At 45.0% G+C, this 19,288-nt stretch overlaps 1 protein-coding gene across 3 annotated transcripts; it reads right to left on the reverse strand.

Annotated features, from left to right (window-relative positions):
* Positions 1 to 8,231: 8,231 nt before the first annotated feature.
* On the reverse strand, positions 8,232 to 18,142 carry ZNF26 (zinc finger protein 26). 3 transcript variants are annotated; one of them, XM_037051802.1, is made up of 5 exons: positions 17,918 to 18,142; positions 17,705 to 17,757; positions 13,713 to 13,821; positions 13,365 to 13,460; positions 8,232 to 10,006 (listed from the first exon to the last, which is right to left on the reverse strand). In XM_037051802.1, the coding sequence occupies exons 2-5, from the start codon at positions 17,735 to 17,737 to the stop codon at positions 8,655 to 8,657; spliced, it is 1,590 nt and encodes a 529-aa protein (XP_036907697.1). In that variant the 5' UTR covers positions 17,738 to 17,757; positions 17,918 to 18,142; the 3' UTR covers positions 8,232 to 8,654. The 3 variants fall into 3 exon arrangements, with proteins under 3 accessions (XP_036907697.1, XP_036907695.1, XP_036907696.1); XM_037051800.1 differs by having other exon boundaries at positions 13,713 to 13,839; XM_037051801.1 differs by having other exon boundaries at positions 13,713 to 13,839; positions 17,705 to 17,760.
* Between the last annotated feature and the right edge of the window lie 1,146 nt (positions 18,143 to 19,288).

Below are 19,288 nucleotides of genomic sequence, written 5' to 3' on the forward strand. Positions count from 1 at the left end.
AAAAGCAAAGCGGATCCGTACTTCTAGATGGGGGGGGCAGTTATAGATATTATCCTCGAAAAAGGGAGAGAAAGGCAGCATGAAAAGGAAGAAATAACCACAGACACATAGGAAACTGAATGAGGATCCTCTCGGTGCTAAAATATTTTTTATATTTAATAAAATATATTTTTTAAAATTTATTACAGATTCAGGATCTGCCACAAATAAAGCCCCCTCCTTTTTTTAATTACAAAAAATTTTTTAAAGATTTTATTTATTTATCTTTAGAGGGGAAGGGAAGGAGAGAGGGAGAGAAACATCAATGTATGGTTGCCTTTCGTATGTCCCCTGCTGGGAGTCGGCCTGCAGGGAACTGGCCTGCAACCCAGGCATGTGCCCTGACTGAGAATCGAACCGCGATCGTCTGAGTTAGAGGCCCGCGCTCAATCCACTGAGCTACACCAGCCAGGGCACAAAATTTTTTTTTAATATTTTATTTATTTATCTTTAGAGGGGAAGGGAAGGAGAAAGGAAGAGAAACATCAATGTATGGTTGCTTCTCGTGTATCCCCTGCTGGCAACTGGCCCCTGCCGGGAACTGGCCTGCAACCCAGGCATGTGCCCTGACTGGGAATTGAACCGCGATCGTGCGGTTCGCAGGCCCGCACTCATCCACTGAGCTACACCAGCCAGGGCCAAAATTTTTTATTACAAGAGCATAAGCATGCTTTTCTTTCACATAGCGGTATCACAATCAAGCACACCAAATGGAAGCTGGAGGCAGTATAGTAAGAGCTCTGAGACTGCAATACTGTTTCTGGCCAGCGTCTAGCTTCCTGGTTGCCAGGAAATACCTTTTACCAATTAGGTAGAATAAATAGTAAACCGAGGCAGGGAGGAGGAAGGAGACAGGTCTCACATGCTAGCTCATGTGAGTGAGTTACTCAATGTCACAAGAAACACTGTGTTAGCAAGAAAGAAGGGAAGTTCTTAAAATTCTATGTAGCATTTCCACTCTATGGGAAAGAAAGCCTTGAAACTGTGCTTTCATCCAGAGGCCTGGAATTCGGGAGAGGGTCCACAGTGCCCAAAGAAGAAGCCCGTAAAACAATTTTGATTAATTGCCTACCTCTGGTCACTATCTGTTTTAAGAGGGAGTCTCTGATGCTTACAGAAAGAGCCAATAAATAACTTTAGAAAGTGCCCCAATTTTAATTAACTGTCCTATATCAGGTATTCGTTTCACAAGAAGATGAACAAATGAAGTCTGGAGCAAGATAAGGATTCAGACTAACAGACGCCCCACCACCACATACATAAGTTTGGGTAGTCACATTCCCTCAGGAAAGCTGGCACTGCATTTACCCGTTAATCAATATGTAACTTTATTTCTCCTATCCCACCAACTATATAAGTTCTCAAATCACAGGACTCGATAACTCCCTGGGGGGCTTGGGGCCCTCTTGGCGCTCTTGGCTCCCCAGCCACAGGGCCTTGGGCCACCTGGCCTCAGACTGCCCGGGGGCTTGCCACCCTGGTCTTCAGCCATCCTTACTTTTGCTGCCCTGCTTTGCCCTGAAACTTTGCCTTTCACCCCCTACTCTATCCAGTCCTGTTCTCTTCCATGAGAACGGGCCACTAATAAACTGATTACATGCTCATAGATGTGCTCATCTGTAATTCTTTACATGTGTCGGCAAGAAGAACCAGGTCTCTCATCAACAATATGACATTTTAGGTGAAATATTCAAATTAAAACTATAAAATTATTACGACATTATTACCCTTTCAACCACACTTAAATAGGTCCGACATTACTTCTGCTGTGCCCTGCATATCAAATTTAACCCAAGAAATTAGAAAACCTAATCAAGGATAAAAATGAAGGCAACTTCAGAGATTCTCTGTCAAAAAGCATCAGTCATGAGTTTCTGGTGATTTTTTTCAAACATCCAGTGATCAGAGAATTCTTATGTTTACATAGTTCTACAGGAATTAGAAGAAAGTTTTCTTTTTATTAAATAGCATAGGACACCAAAATTAACAAATGTCATGATTTGAAAAGGAAGCTTAGACAAAACTTAATTATGACTATTCATGAAAAATACTGAACAATTAACACAGAGATGCTGGCCATACCTACCCAAAATATCCTGCAACCAAGTGGGTTCTATTCTAGATATACAAAGATGATCAGGCTGTCCATTAGTATTACCTTAAGTCAAAGGAAATATATGATCACCTTAATAAGATGAAAAGTTTTCATTTAAAAGAACATTCCAGGTTTTTAAAAAAAATAAATTACAATATTGCCCTGGCTGGTGTAGCTCAGTGGATTGAGTGTGGGCCTGCGAACCACACAATCACGGTTCGATTCCCAATCGGGGCACATGCCTGGGTTGCAGGCCGGTTCCCAGTGGGGGACTCACAAGAGGCAACCATACATTGATGTTTCTCTCCCTCTCTCCTTCTCTTCCCCTCTAAAGATAAATAAATAAAATAAAATAAATAAAATAAAAAATAAATTACAATATAAAATTTTGCCACTTTAAAACGATAAAAAAGAGAGAGATTTTAACAATAAAGCCTGTATGCTGCTTAATAGTGGAACATTCAAAATTATGGAGATGGCGTGGGTACCCAAGATCAACATTTTAAAAATTGTTGGAATAATATTTGAAATAGAGAACATACAAATAATGCGTTTCCATGATGATTGCTGAAGTATACACATTCTACACCATTTAGGGTTCACTCCATAAATTGTCAATTCTTATTTGCTTATTTTTCTACTGGGTTTATCTTTTTCTACTAGTTTCATGGATTTGAATGGATATTGTTTACTAATCCTCAATATGCAATATGTTTTAATTTTTTCTGTCTATTCCTTGTCTCTGAACTTTGTTTATAAAATTGTTGGTCTCTTAGATTTTAGTTTTGACATTGTGAAATTTATCTAGCTTTTCCTTCATGATTTTCATATGGGTCTTAAGAAATCTTTCTCTGTCCTGATATCATAAAATATTTGTTTTATCTCCTCAGAGTTGCAGCAGGTAGTTCTGACACTTATGTTTCAGTGTCTCTGGAGTTGTATGTATTCATATAGTGCGAGCTACTGACCTCATTTCATTTTGTTTCCACGTAGGAAGTTACTCTCCTAACCCCTACTGTATTAGTTTGCTAAAGCTGCCACAGCAAAATAACCCAGACTGGGCAGGGTAGAAAACAGAAATTTTTATCACAATTCTGGAGACTCGAAGTCGAGATCAAGGTATTGGCAGGTGTGCTTTCTTCTGAGGCCTCTCTCTTTGCTGTGCAGGTGGCTCTCTTCTCCCTGGTGTGCACAGGGTCATCTCTCTGTGTGTATGTCCCAATCTCTTCATTTTGGGTTGCAGCCATCCAGATGATCTTATTTTACCTTAGTTATCTCTTAAAAGCCCATGTCTCCAAATATAGTCACATCCTGACTGTGCTGGGTGTTGGACTTGAACATATGAATTTATGTTCATAGGAGGGAAGACACAATCAGCCCATAACACTAAGCACCAAACAGCCCATTCTTTCTTCAGTATTTGTGATTAATTTTTTTTATATCTGAAGCTCCGATACGTACAAGAGTACTTCATAGAATCTTTTCTGTTCCATCGACCTATTAGTCTATCCATGTATAAATGCCATATTGTTTTATTATTGCAGCGTAACAAATTACCACTTGTGTCTAGAACGGAAGACTCTTGTGACTGTTGTGCTTGTTGACTGCTGTGCCAGATACTGGGAGACCTGGAAACTTTCCTGTAAATAGAAGAATCTGATGGTCCCATTTCTGAAAAAGTATTCTTTTATTTTTTATTGGAATTGTATTGTATTTTGTATGAGATAATATTTTTATTATATTGACGTTACTCCATCAATATATCTTTCAATTATCTTTTCACTTCTTTAATGAACTTTATTAGCATTTTATCATTTTATTCATAGATTTTTGGTTTGTGTAAGTTTTTAAAAGATTTATTCCCAATCTCATTTTAAAGTCAACATTGTATCAGGTGTATTCATAAGTAGTTTATTATGTCTATGACATTCAATGACCTCATTAAATTCACTTTTTCTTTCATTTAGAAATGATTTCATAGTACTGAAAAGAAGAATAAAGAAAGTACAGAACTACAAAAGTTACAGAGTACCAAAGAATTCCTAAAAACTTTTTACCTGTACTTGCCAAATGTTAACATTTTACCAAGTCTGCCTCCTTTATAGAATCACATATTTTTCTTGTAAGGTAGGGCCATGAGGTGCAGACATAATCTCTCACATTCCTAGACACTTAAGTGGGTAAGTCCAGCACAGCCATCCCACAGTCAGCACAGTCAATTTTCTGGTCACAGAAAAATGACCCAACTGAAGAAGGAACATAAATGCAGTACTGTTATCTGACACACAGAACTTATTCAAATTCCAGAAAATGTCCTGATGTGTCAGAAACAACATTTGGGTTTGGCACCCAATGTCATGAGTCCCAGTGCACGGGGGCGGTCTCTCAGACTTCGTCTCCCGACCTCAGCCCTGGTTTTGGATGTGTGGAAGGGCCCTCACCTTGCTTGGTAGATACTGACTTATGATTTAGATTCAGGTTAAGCATCTTGGCAGGAATACTACTGAAGTGACGTTGTATCCTCAGAGAATCATATCAAGTTTCATAAATGAGTTTGTACCAATAATGGCAATGTTAATTTTCATGGTTTAATTAAGGTGATAAATGCCTTATTTCTCTTTTGTGAAGTTATTTTTCTCACTGTAATCAATAAGTACTTTGTGGGCAGATGTTTTGAGACTAATGAAATATTCTTTCCTACACACTTTCGCCCACCTAAATTTAGCATTCGTGGATGATTCTTGCTTTTCATTTGGTATTTACCGTTATATTCTGCTGTAAGGAAGCGTTCTCCCTTCTTCCCGACTCGTCCCCACATTGGTTTGTATCAGTATGGATATATGGATTCTCCTCTTATTCTTTGGGTTATAACACTTGTATTTATTTGGATGCTCAGAAGGTTCCAGATTTGGCCTCTGCTTTCAAGCTGGTTGCAGTTTCCTTTTGACAAAACCTCAGTATTCAGTTCTGAGGCTTGTTCTATGGCCCAGTATTTGGCTACACCGCAGGGCGTTCCTGTCCACTAGAGAACGTGCACCCCCACGCATTTGGGTGGAGTGCTCCACGTATGTCTGTTAGGTCTCACTGGTTTTGTGGTTCCAGTTCTTTTCCCTCATTGACAGTTATGGGTTAACTGTGTCGCCCCAACGAACATGTGAGTCCTAACCCCCACACCTCAATGTGCCCCTTCTTTCACAAAGTGATTTTAAAGTGATTAGCATGTTAAAATGAGGTCATTAGGTGGGTCCTAAACCAATGTGACTGGTATCTTTATAAAAAGGAGAAATTTCAGTGGAAAAATAGAGAAAAATGATACGGAGAGACAGAGAGTGATGATGGGTATCTACAAGCCAGAGATGCCTGGATGAGGCTTCCCTCACCACCCCAGCAGGAGACAGCCCTCCGGGCACCTGATTTCAGACTTCCAGCCTCCGGAGCTGAGACTTTAGGCAAACCCCTGTTTTGTAGCACCTTGTCCCAGGGGCCCTAGCAAGTGAATAAAGATTCTGGTACTGGGAAACAGGGCGCTCCTACGGCCAATGCCTACAAACGTGGACGTGGCTTTGCAGTTTGCAGAAGAAGACAGTGTTTAGAGGTGTTTGGGGGGAAAAGCCCAGACGGCCTTGGGAAGACTCAGCAGAAATATGAATGTTGAAGGTACTTTTGGTAAGGTGTTGGAAAAAACAAGTGACATGTTACTGGATACTGGAGAAAAAGGGGATTTTCGGAATAAAGTGGGAAAGAACTTGACTGACTTGTGTTCTGTTTTGTGAAAAGTAGAACTGCCAAGTAGTGAACTGGGACGTTTAGCTGAAGATATTACCAAGTGCTCTGTGGCTGAATGCTCTGTCCACCAAGCCCATGGCGGGTACTGGTGGGGGTACTGCTCCGTCATCCCTATCTGGTAGGTCAGCTCTCTGCCACTGAAAACAGCTTCACCTTCTGGGACCGGGGAGTGGTCCTGCCTGAGTCATTCCCCCCTTTTCTTTAGGGTCAACCCATGTTTAAAGCTAGAGCCCTCTGTCAGCTTGTTTCCTGCGCATAGAATCTCAGAAGACCAACAACTTCCTTCATTTCAACACTTCTCTGTTCCTGTCAGTCCAAGTTGGTAGAATTTCTGCTGAGATATTTGACTGGATTCACAAGTCACACACCTGCTACCTTTAACAGCTGTCCGGCCACATCCTGGTGTCTTCACCACAGTATGCTTTTCCATTTTTACTAATATGGATAAACTGTGTCTTCCCAGTCTTTAGGATCTAATTCCTTTATGCTTAATTCATTCATCAATTTACCTCTGTCCTCTTGCATCTTACCATCTGCAGTGAGCTGTCCTTGGCCTGTGTGCCTGGATAAGGAGCACACAGTCCGACGTGGATCAGAACTTGCTAGGCTGTTCTCAGATTCCTCTCAGATATCTGTACCTGAATTATTAGACCAATGCAAGTTTGAGGTAGATGACTTTTTTTAGTTCAGCAAGCCAAATGTGTATCTGGCTTTTACCATCTCAACGCTATAGCTGTGAGCAAGCCGCTGTTTCAGCAATGTCACAGAGAGGTGCAGAATTTAATGCTCTGCTTTGAGGGGAGACTTCAGAACTTCAAGCCTGTCACTGTTGAACTTAAGGGCCAAGATGACTCATCTCCAGTCCCAGATTTCTTCATAAATGTAAAACTCTTCCATGGCAATAGTCCCTCAGGGTTCCCAGAATCTCCTCAGGGGCCACAAGGTTTCTGGTGTATGCAAACAAGAACACCATACTTTTTCATAAGAAGTTTGTCTTGGAACTTAAAAGAGAATCTGAAAGCTTTTCTTCATTTCAGGAAAAAAATCTAAGCCACGGACTGCACCTGTCTCTACCATTTTGTTACCTACACACTGTTAGGGGCAACAAGTTTATGAATTAAAGCCCCGCAGTTACAAGAAACTCCTCCTTAACTTTAGCAGGAAAAAAATACCCACTTTTATTACAAAAGGTATACGGAAGCACCCATAAAGCCAGAAAACCAGGTTCCAAAAGGGAGCATACAGAGCTGTTCTGGGACATCAGCAGAGCAGGAAGGAGCGATGGTGTCCATAGGGTTCTGAGACAAGAACATCCAAACTCTGTTTCCCTTCTGGTTCACCTGAGACTCATTAGACTCCAGGTCCCGGGAGAGGCTGCCCTTCCCCAACAATGGGTGCAATGCCCACTGCAGTGAGTGGACAGGACACCCGGAAAGACACGATGACAACAGAGCTATTTCTCCAGAGAAAAATAGGGTTCTCATACGGACCCATGGGAATGGTTACTGACCCGCTAAAATGGAGGTGTCCAACCTGTGACCCACAGGCCCCATGTGTCCCTGGATGGCCATGAACACGGCCCAACACAGAATTATGAAGTTACTTAAAATATTATGATTGCGAATACACTGCAATACATTACATGTTGCAATGTATTTCACACGTGGCCCAAGACAACTCTTCTTCTTCCATTGTGGCCCAGAGACACCAAAGGGTTGGCCGCCCCTGAAAATGCCCTTGATGCTCCTCGCGGTGACCTCCCTCGAGCAGCCCTGTGCCACCTGCCAGACCTGTGTATGTGGACTCTTAAGGAAGGGGCCTCGCCTGGGGTTAGAACCATGTCCTTTCATTTATTAAGCCATGTTATATTATTTATATTGCTAAGAAATAGACAATACTGATATTTAACATTTACTATGAAGAATATTGGAGGGTGTTATTCTACAAACTATCAAATATATGTATAACAAGTTACATTAAAAAGTAACAAAATTTTTTAAAATGCTATTCAGTGTTGCTCAGGAAAGTCGCACTAAATAACCCTTAACTTGCAGGATGTGTTCCTTCTGTTTCCCTGATGTTTTATTTACATATCAAAATAAAAACTATTATATTCCACCATGAAAACTTCTAACGTTTATAATTATTTCCTTCCCTCTAAAACATACCTTCAGCCCTGGATGGTGTAGCTCAGTGGATTGAGTGTGGGTCTGCAAACCAGAGGTGTGCAGTTCGATTCCCAGTCAGGGCACATGCCTGGGTTGTAGGCCAGTTCCCAGCAGGGGACGCACGAGAGGCAACCATACATTGATATTTCCCTCCCTCTCCTTCCCTTCCCCTCTTAAAGACAAATAAATAAAATCTTATAAAAAACATAGCTTCAAATCTGGAATGTGACTCTCCACATATTTTCTATGGGAAAATGCTTTCCCAATTTATTAAATTTATAAAGTGTTCTCAGAATGAATTCTCCAAATTAATGCCTCATGATACCATTACATTTGATACAGTTACTGCTCAGTTCCTTCCATTATTCTCATCTACAAAGCCTTTACATGACATTTCTAAAAGCTTTTGCATACTCATTCCCAATACACTTGGTTTCTCTCCTGTGTTAACTTACTATGTGTATTTTTAGGGCTTCCTGCTTATGTGTCCTGTCTACATTATCATCTGAAGTCTCCTAAGGAGCAAGTTTTATTAGAGTGCTTCTAACATCTACTTCATTCTAATTTCACTTGTGAGTTTTTCTGTGTATGCGGAGACCTGAATTCCAACAGAAGGATTTCCCACATTCAGAACATTTCCACGGTTTCTCTCCTGTGTGGACTCTCTGATGTTCACTGAGGGATGATTTCTGGGTGAAGGCTTTCCCGCACTCGCTGCATTTGAATGGTTTCTCTCCTGAGTGAGTTTTCTGGTGGATCTGAAGCGATGCCTTCCGAGGATAGGCTTTCTCACACTCACTGCACTCATAGGGCTTCTCTGTTGAGTGAGTTCTCTGATGTATGATGAGCTGTGACTTCCCACAAAAGGCTCTCTCACAGAAACTGCACTCGTAGGGTCTCTCTCCTGTGTGCGTCCTCCTGTGTATAACGAGGTATGACTTGCTGCTGAAGGCTTTCCCACACTCGCTGCACCCGTAGGGCTTCTCTCCTGCGTGAGCTCGCAGGTGGGCAGTGAGTTGTTCCTTCCGACCAAAGGCCTTCCCACACTCACTGCACTGGTAAGGGTTATTTCCTGTGTGAATTCCCTGGTGGACAACGAGCTGTGTCTTCATGTTGAAGGCTTTCCCACACTCACTGCACTGGTAGGGCTTCTCGCCTGTGTGCATCCTGACGTGAACAAGCAGGTATGACTTACTCCGGAAGGCTTTCCCACACTCGTTGCATTTATGGGGTTTGACTCCTGTGTGAGTTCTCTGGTGAACAATGAACGGCGACTTCAAGCTAAAGGCTTTCCCACATTCACTGCATTCATAGGGCTTCACTCCCGTGTGACTTCTCTGGTGTAAAATGAGCTGGGACTTCCAGCTGTAGGCTTTCCCACACTCACTGCAACCGTAAGGTTTCCCTCCTGTGTGAACTTCCTGGTGGACAATGAGCTGTGACCTGAAAGAGAAGACTTTCCCACACTCGGTGCACGAGTAGGGCTTCTCCCCTGTGTGCACTCTCTGATGAGCGTTGAGATTTGACTTGGCGCTGAAGGCTCTCTCACACTTAGTGCACTCATAGGGTCTCTCTCCTGTGTGAATTCTGAGATGTACGATGAGCTGTGATTTGCAACGAAAAGCTTTTCCGCATTCACCACAGATACAGTTTTTTTCTATACTATGAGCCCTTTGACGCTTAAGAAAATATGATTGTTCGTACCCATGAAACTTGTCAGGACTCTTTCTGAGACGGCGTCTGGTGAAACCTGAGTTTTGTGTCACGCCTTTTCCATGTGTGTTATACTTGTGGAGTCTCTGTCTTGAAGAACCATGCGTTTTGCTCAGATGAAGTTTTCCAAATGCACTACACACATAGTTTCTCTCAACACTTTCCAGCACATCTTGATTTTTCTGGTACCATTCTTTCCAACCTTCTAGAAAGACAAATATTTAAAAAATCATAACATGAACATGATATGGAATGAAAGAGCTTTAGAGCTGCCGTGTAACAAGTCTCCCCTTAGAAACAGGCCTCTGACGCCGGTTCAGAGATGCAGTGGCCACACGCATCTGCACTGGAGAGCTAAACATGGAGAGCTAAATCCCACCAGATCACATCCCACTGTGGAATGGGTAGCGAATTGGCAGTGACCAAAAGTGGTTTTCAACACATAGGTTTTAATAATGCCTAGATTTTAAACTTGAGAAACAAGTGGTCCTGCACTTTGGGATGAAAAGCAATGAGAGAAACACATTTGGAGGAAGAATAAAGGACTTTGTTTTGCATCTTATTACATTTGAGATCTCAGTGAAATATCAAAGTGAGGACAGCAAACCGGCAGTCAGACCTATGTGCTCAGTGAAAAGTAGGTGTCAAGAGCGTATAAAAGGGATTCAGTGACATGACAGAGGAGCTCTCCAAGGGAACGTGTGCAGGTGAGAAGGGACGCCTGCACAGCCCTGGAGTGAGTGACACTTAGAGCTGGACAGAGAGGCAGAGGGGACAGGAAGGTCCGTCTGTGAGGCCCAAACAGGAACACAGTGCTGAGAGTGACGGCTGAGCAGGTGGGGCTGAGGGAGCGGCAGCAGGTCCCCTTATCACAGAGTCACCACAGGGACCCTTCTGCAGCCTCCTTCCTAAACTCCTTCTCCCAACAGTGGTGGAACGATTCCATCACAGTTCCTGCCTGGAAGTGGGGCCACTAAACTCCAGGTTGAGGGGGAGGACGCTGAGACCAGTGGCTAGAAGGGACCACCTCTTAGGCCTAAAGACTACATCTAGATAACTGTGAGTGCTGTTCCTGGGTCAACAGAGGTAGACAGAAAATTGAGTAGAAGCCTGCTAAGTTTTGAAGGAACCCTAAGTCTACTGACAACACCCCGTGATTCTTCAACCCTAAATGCCCCAAATGTGCACCAGCAGAAGTGGGCTAATGAAACTGTAAGTAGCCCCAAGAGAGTGCGTTCTCCCCAACCTCATCTCACCCATGGCCACGGGGGACACCGGCAAGGAAGACCCTCTCAGAGTGAGGTGCCAGGAGCTGTGAAACTGGCTCACAAGGGGATTATACCAAGTATACCAAAAATGTCTGCCCCGCTCTTTTTCTAAAAGAGATGTGGTGAGCAGCAGACCAGCAACGGCTGCGGTCTCCCCTCCTCCCCTTCTGGAAGGAGGGGCTTCTGTAGCAATGCTCCGGTTCCTTCCCCACCACTGTGTTCATCTGGGACAGAGGATCTGCCTACTGCCTGCATGTCACCTCTTTGGCCCCTGACATCACCAAGCTTCTGAATTAAGCCACTGGGGAGGCCAGTCTTAGCTGTTGGATGGTGCCACACACCCGCCAGGAGATCCTAGACTTGTAACTCAATTCGGGTCTAGGAAGAGAACATGCCCAGCCCGCTTTGGGGAAGGGACGGTTATCTTTCATGTAACATCACCATTTTGGAAGATGCACAGTTGGAAAGGAGAGCACATTGTGTGGAATACCCAGAGGTGGGACTGTGACACCCCTGTCATCATGTACCCGAAAGCCATCTCCCTCCCTCCGTGCCATAGCACTGACTGATGAGGACACGGTGGAGGTCTGGCTGGCAGAGGCAGGGCCCCGTTCCCCCACCATGGTTGGTTTAGGCAGTGGCCTGGCAGCTCTGAGATGCTGTAAGTTGTTCAGGCTTCTGGGAAAGATTTTGGGCACCAATGAAAGGGATATTTTGGCAAGATATAGGACTTATCCAGTAGCTCCTGCTGAGTCTTCATGTCATGCATGGCACCAAGACACCGATGCAGCCATGCTGAAGAGGAAAGCTAACATCGGGGATGACGAAGGGGAGACAGCTGGAGCCTTGATCCCTGATGTCACCTCACTTCTGAATTAAGACACTGTGGAGTCGCTGCCCTACAGCTGACAACTTGTCCTTTGAGACTATAAATTCCTTGTTGTTTACTGTGGTTGAAAGGGGTTTAAGATACTTGTTTATATTCTCAAACTTGTGATGGAATGTTTATGAAAATAAATTCAGCACCAATAGCTAAGGAAAAGATTGAGTTCTCAAACACAGCTAAGAAGCTAAGGCATGAGAAAATATTGATCTAGTCTGGGTGACAACTGAGGAGACAGGAACTATAAAGATATTTCAAAGGACAAGATACCAACAGAAATGAAGGCAGTACCAGGATTAGCCAAGGAGAAAATCACAGGGGCACCCGAGGTGAGCCCCGGAGCAGAGCAGCAGAACCGCAGTACAAGAGCAGTGACCGCAACGACAGGAAAACTGAGGGAGAAGTAGCTTCAGAAGTTACTTCTCGAGGCACACGCTGAGGATGAGGGAGGCAAAGCGCGGGGCAGCTCCCCTGCAGGCATGTCCCACCTGGGGCTAGACTGCAGACGGAAAAGGACGAGAATGTTGATTCTGATGTTACCCCACTGAGAGAAGTAGAAGCTTAAATTTTCAGAATGGAAAAGCTTGTCGATAGTTATAGCAGAGCCCTGCCTGGTGTAGCTCAGTTGGTTAGAGCTTTGTCCTGTAATCCAAACGCCACAGGTTCAATTCTTGTTAGGGCACGTGCCTAGGATGTGGGTTCAGTCCCCAGTCAGGGTGTCTACAGGAAGCAACTGATAAACGTTTCTCTCTCACACTGATCTAAAAAATAACAACTAAAAAATAATAAAATAAAATAGTTATAAATAGGGGACCAAACAGCCAAATTTGGGAAACAAACTGCTCTGGACAGCTCAAATGGGAAAAGAAGCTAGTAGAGACCAGGTTGGGCTTCAGAACTGTCTTAAGAAAAAAGTGCCGAGAAAGTAACACAGTTTCAAAGTGATTAGTGAGAAGAGAGGAGGCAAGGAAATCTCCGAAGACAGTCAAGGAGAGGAAAGGAAGTCAAGGGCTGTGGGTGAGGTCTGAGGGATGCGACAGCGAGGGCAAAGGGGACAAGAGACATCCCGGAAGGGGAGGCACGAGTGACACCAGGTGAGAGGCTACCGGCCCATGGGGCCCATGACCATGGGGAGGAAGGCACAAAAAGGAGCCCGAAGGACGGAAACCAACCCAGAAAACGCCATTGGAGCAGAGTACACAGACGTGGGGCATGCCTGCCTCTCTGAGCCAGGGGAGCAAAGTCCAACCGTGGGTGAACGACAGCCACTGCCTGACCCGGGGAGCTCCCGGGCTCCCCCAGCCACCCCAGTGGTTCGGGGACTCCAGACAGAAGTTTCTACACACAAGGCTGCCTGGACGGCACTCCATGGACTCTGACACCTCCCGTGGTCCTGGTCCCCACTCACCTACCTGGACAGCGCGGACGAGAAACTTTGGCATTTATCATACACGGCTCTTCTCCTTGCTCCAACTTGAAGATTAAATCAGGTTTGGTACCATGATACCCTGTTAATACAAAATCGCGAAGGATGTGGGCCAAACTGCTAGGGACTAAGGGGTCAGGAGCTACAACATGAAACTGCTCATTAACACTTGGGGAAAAATTGTAATTATGTGGTGATGGCCACACAGGGAGGAATACCTGACCTGTAAATCCCAGCCCACAATCACTAAGTACTCCAGAGGTCCCAGGGCAGAAAAAGGAAAAGGGTGGCAACTTCGGAGTCACAGCCGGGGTTAACAGACAGCTACACTCACCCACAGATACCAGGTTGCGATAGTTTTCCAGTATCACATCCCGGTACAGGTACTTCTGCGCAGGATCCAGTAACTGCCATTCTTCCCAGGTGAAGTCCATAGATATATCCTTGAATGACAACAATCCCTGTAATAACACACCCCCCATTCAAACAGGCACAGTTACATCAGGTGATGTGGAAAAGATGTGGCAGAATGGGACGGGAGAAATGTTTCTTTACAGGTTGCTTTCTCCAGGTCAGCATTTGTTTTGAGAGAGAATTGTGAGAAAAAAAATTTTGGGGATTCTATGTGCCAGATGCTTTTTGGGGACAAAAGATTTCAGAATGAATAAAACCCACTTCTGTCCCCAAGAAGCTTGCAGTCTCGTACAGGGAAATGAACATCTGCACATGCAAATGAAACGGGTGTTTCGAGTCTTTGATAAAAACACAACCAGGGTAAAAAAAAAAAAAAGAAAAAAAACGCAACCAGGGTATATTTTGCACAGAGCTAGAGAACAATTCTAAATAAAGGTGCCAGACACATGGGAAGGTCTGACCTTCCAGAAGCATCTGTCAGAATGAAAGAAAGCTTTCAGAAACCTCTTCATCTTCCAGAAACCTCTGTGTTGCCAGCTACTCAGCCCACCTTGAGTTTCAGTGGGAGTGAGAGCCTGGAACTATAAAAACTGTGCCAAAGAAGTGAATTCTCAGCCTTCTTCCCGGAAAGTGTGCGGCCTATAACTGAGGCCGACCAGGGCTCAAAGTGTGCTGGTTGAAGGTGAAGGTGCTGGGGCCAAAGCGGGAGCAGTGGTTGGCTTCCGGGTGTCCTCTGAGGACAGGGATGGAAGACGTCCTGGCGGAGGTGAGGCAGCATGCAGAGAGAGGAAAGGCTGTTGAGGACAGCAGACTGAGATGCTGCCCTTTGAGGAGCCTGGGAAGCCTGAGGGGTGAGAAACACAGTGAACGAGGGGCCGAAGACCTTGAAGAAGCTGCCAGAGAAAAGTTCCCGGCAGTGGGCCACTGAAGGAGAAGTGTCCTTATGGAGGAGAGCGCCTGTGGGAAGAAGGGATGGAGGAGACTGTATCTCATACACAGCCTAGGTGTCCGCCAAGCCCTCTTAAATTCTGAACACCAAAAGTGCTGGAGCAGTCTTCAAATGCAGATGAGAAGTGATGCCCAGAAGAGTCCTGGACTTGACCCCCTGGACAGGCTCCCCCACCAACAGCACAGCACTGCCTGCAGGGAGAAGGACCTGCCGGGGAGAGACAGGGAGTGCAGTTCCCCAGACGGCCGCCTAGGCAAGCGAGCGAGCTGCGTGCACACCATGGACGTACAGGGCTCCACACAACCCCTGTGGCTGGGCGCTGAGGGCCAGACTACAGGAGCACCTTCCCTCTCACCGCTGACCCTCCCACCCCAATCCAGGAGGAGCCCTCACAGGACGGCAATGAGGAAATTAAGTGGGAGCACTGTGATAAGCCTCTCATCTCCCCTCTGCACCCTGAGACGGGGAAGAATTGGGGTTGGAATGTGAACTGGACTTTCCAACACCTGAAAGTAACTGACAGCCAAGCAAGACTCTGACTGGAACATAGTGGGCTCTGCTAAGAGGACCACCAGGGCCTGGGGAAGAAGAGCAGACAGGACGGTCTGAGGTTGTGATGGAGAAGATGCAGCTGTGACTGTATCCTGATGAAGTCCATCCAGGCCATGAATCAAGTCAGCTACTTCATGATGGAGGGAGGAGAAACGTGAAACCAGGCAAAGAGATATGACCACAGAAAAGCTAGGAGAAGACGTCACAATAGTGAATGCAGACCAAAGTTGCTGATTCTGGGGACAGGATGGAAAGAGCAAGGTGCGGAGTAGAGAGTGGGGGTAAACCAGAAGGCTTATTTTACTTTAAGCCTTTTACTACTTTTGAAGCTTGATGTGAATAAAAATAAAATCCAAACAAACTATTTAAAATTGGCCAAGCATTGTTTAACTGGTCATGACTATTATGACCAAGGCAGGAGCGCTATGAAAAATTTATTAAGACATTTCTATACACTGGCTGTGCTGCTGTAATGAGATATGCTACAAAAAACCACTACTATGCAAAATCTCAGAGTAAAAACCATAGGGCTCATGGGAAAAATAAGACCTGTGTCAACAACACATACAAAAAGAAAACCAGTAGGTGTTTTACATACATTTCATGGTTAAGAAATACATAAATATCCTAAAATAGTTGATACTTTACCTTGAAAACCACCTGATGTTTGGGTATCAAAGGGGCTGCAGCTTATTATAAAGTGGTAAAAATAAGGTGGTCTGAAATCAGAAAGCTCACCTTTCCCCCTAAGATAATTACATTGAAACAAATGGACATTTTTAAAGCAAACATGATAGCAGAACTGACTGTATTTACAAGTTGATGTCAATGAATTTTAAAACTCAGAATGGAAAACTTTCTAGGAAAAGAAAACTAGCCAAAACTGGCCCAGAAAGAATTAGGAAAGCCTGGACGACTAGCCAATGATCATAAAACAAACTCCAGAAAGAAAATGGTCTCACATTATATTTATTTTTTAATATTTTATTTACTTATTTTTAGAGAGAGGTGAAGGGAGAGAAAAAGAGGGAGAGAAACATCAACGTGTGGTTGCCTCTTTCCAGCCCCCAACTGGGGACCTGTCCCGCAACCCAGGGGTGTGCCCTGACTGGGAATTGAACCAGTGATCCTTTGGTTCACAGGCTGGCAATCAATCCACCAAGCTACACCAACCAGCTAGGGCTCACATTATATTTAGAAGTAAATTCTATCAATATCCCAGGAAGAGAAAGTTCTCATCATATCTAATCAGATGTCATGTCAGGAAATGATGCAGCCAGCACATCACACAAACATGCATAATCCCACAGACAGAGGCAGATAAGGACACCACAAACTGTAGTCTAACCTCATTTATCACCTATGATCAATATTCCTATAGAAAACTGCTAGTGAAATCAAATTAATGCTGTAGGTACACACATGGTAAACTGAGAGAAGAAAGTTTAAAAACTAAAGGACAGTCCATTACGTTATGTGCTCTTTTCTCAAATTTGCAGAAGGCGGAAAGGACATTCCCCAAACTTCCACGTCTTTTGCCCTCACTCCAGTCCTTCTTCACAGCAGTTCTTTCCTTGTCACTGCAGAGTCCTCTACTCGGTCTTTTTCAAGGCTCCGTTCAGTCACACCCTGAGCTTACACTGTCGTAGGTGCCTTCCCTCTGTATATTTCTAGTTGAGAGCTCCCTCTGAGCGACAGACTCAACGACAGGCAGGGCATATTTAACACCTATAAAACCACTTCGGTCCCTGCACAAGTCTTCTAACTGTGCTCCCACGGCAGGAACACAAAGGCGTGCGACGCAGGTCAGGAGTTCAGCCATCGCTGTGAGGTCACCGCTCTCGCTCACTTCACCAGTCCAGGTGGTCCACTGGACCTCCAAAACTCCTCTCCCTACCCATTAACCTGCCACTGTGCTCAATGTTCACTTTTGATTACCCTCCCCGCCAGACCACAGCTCCTCCAAAACAAGAAACATACATAGTTTATGTTTGCACCTCCAACACCAGCCCTCGGGTACAGCACACACACAAAGACACTCAGTAAATAAGCATTTGAACAAACAAAAAGACAAAGAGGAGGGTAACTTCCCTAAAGATTCCCTAAAGGACTGAATATAAAGGCGACTTGGTCCTTAAGTGTGAAAAACCTGAAGTGACAACGGATCGTTTCTGTAAGGACGTTCGTTTCCCTCGGAGTTCAGGGTCCGCAGCTGGCGATCAGGAGTAACTGCCGAGGGAGACGGCCTCGGACACGAAATGCTACAAGACAACGTCTCTGGAGAGCCAGAGCCCGGGCGGGGTGGGGTCGGGGGCAGCCCGTGAGTTCTGGCCCCGGGTGTGACCGTGCAGGGATGCACGTGTCCGAACCCTGCGTGGTCAGCTTTAAAAGGCAAGCAAGTCCCTACTTACCCAACACGAAGTTGTCTGGATCCCGGTGGCCATTCCGCGCTGTTTCGTGCAGGCTGCTGGGGACAGAACCAAACCGTAAGGGTCTCCCTGCCGCCTCCACCCTCGCCCACCCAGGACAGACCTCGCACCCCATGGAGGGAGAGTCCGGGGCTAAGTCCGTGGCAGGGACGCGGCCTCCGAGCCTGGGCAGAGGAACAGCCGAAGGGTTTGTACCGTTGCGCCCTGACGCGGGAGGACCGAGCTCGGACGGACCTCGGAGGGCTCGGCTGAACAAGGTCCAGGTTTGCAACGCACGCTCAAAGCCGGGCTAACTCCGCGCTGCCGCCGGCGCCGCAGTCACAGACACTGAGAACGCCCCCTGCCCGCGCGCGTCCACTGACAGCACGCCAGATCCAGCACCGCAGGCACAGACGGACAACAACGGCGGTGCGGCGCACGAGGAAGTACGTCAAGCGTCAGAGGCCTGAAGGGACGGCCAGGGACGAAAACTACAACTCCCAGAAGCCTCTGCGGAGGGTCCAACTAACTGAACCGGCTTCCAGAAGGAGGCAGGAATGGAGAGGAGTGGGGATCCTACGGTAAAAGGCAGGCTAGCTGGCGGGCCTCTACGAGAGCCTCTGGTCATCCGCCCCGGGCACCGTAATGCCCCAGCTCCTGCAGAGCCCACACAGTCCGGGGAAAAGTCTGGGCTCGATAGAGGGACAAGTGTGCGCAGGGTCTTGATGTCGAACAAGGGCTCAGACCGCAAGACGTAGCAGAGAGGAACACTTCGTGAGGCTACAAGCTTCAGTTCCCAGGGTTGTGAAACAGTTTTGCTTATCAATGCACCAAATAATACAGTTACCAACTTCGTAGAGGAGAAAATACGATAGATGAATAGAGAAAAATAGAAGTACATCAATAGCAGGAGCTATTAACACGCTTCTCTCAGTCCAACACAGATCGAGCGACTTACTCTCATAACGATGCAATAAAACTATAAATAGTATAACTTTTAAACCCCTTAAAAAGCTTTCTATTCAACAAATAGTGAATGAAATAAAATACAGACAAAATGTAGACAACACTATATAAGAGTTTATGGGAGAAACTTTAAGCCACGATGACAGGGAATTTCATAATTTTGAGTAATTATAACAGTAAAAACAAAACAAGTGCATTTAATTCTCAAAAAGCCATTAAAAAACAACAAAGTAAGCCAAAAGAAAGAAAAGGAAAAGAAACTTAAGGATAAAAGGAAACAACCAGACAAGATTAGCTAGAGAAGGACTCAATAAATATTATGAATCCATTTAGTTGACAGAGAACACTACCAAAAGGCTGTTAAATGTTATATTCATTAATTTTTTTCTTGCTATGATTTAATTCTCCCTAAATTCCTCATTCATTTTCATTTACTTCCTTTTGTTAATCTGTTGGATTGGATGTATTAAAACATACCTACATCACTTTTTTAAAAAATATTTTATTTATTTATCTTTAGAGGGAAAGGGAAGGAGAGAGGAAGACAAACATCAATGTGTGGTTGCCTCTCGTGCATTCCCTGCTAGGAACTGGCCCCTACGGAGAACTGGCCTGCAACCC

This window comes from Sturnira hondurensis, unplaced genomic scaffold (genome assembly GCF_014824575.4).
Source record: "Sturnira hondurensis isolate 20B ecotype Veracruz unplaced genomic scaffold, ASM1482457v3 Scaffold0007406, whole genome shotgun sequence".
Taxonomy (NCBI): Eukaryota; Metazoa; Chordata; class Mammalia; order Chiroptera; family Phyllostomidae; genus Sturnira; species Sturnira hondurensis.

Coding starts and splice junctions, on each gene's coding strand:
- ZNF26 (XM_037051800.1), bottom strand. CDS start 17,737: ATGGCCACCGGGATCCAGACAACTTCGTGTTGG. Junction 13,461..13,712: donor TCGCAACCTGGTATCTGTGG/GTGAGTGTAGCT, acceptor TTGTATTAACAG/GGTATCATGGTACCAAACCT. Junction 10,007..13,364: donor TTCTCGTCCGCGCTGTCCAG/GTAGGTGAGTGG, acceptor TTGTCTTTCTAG/AAGGTTGGAAAGAATGGTAC.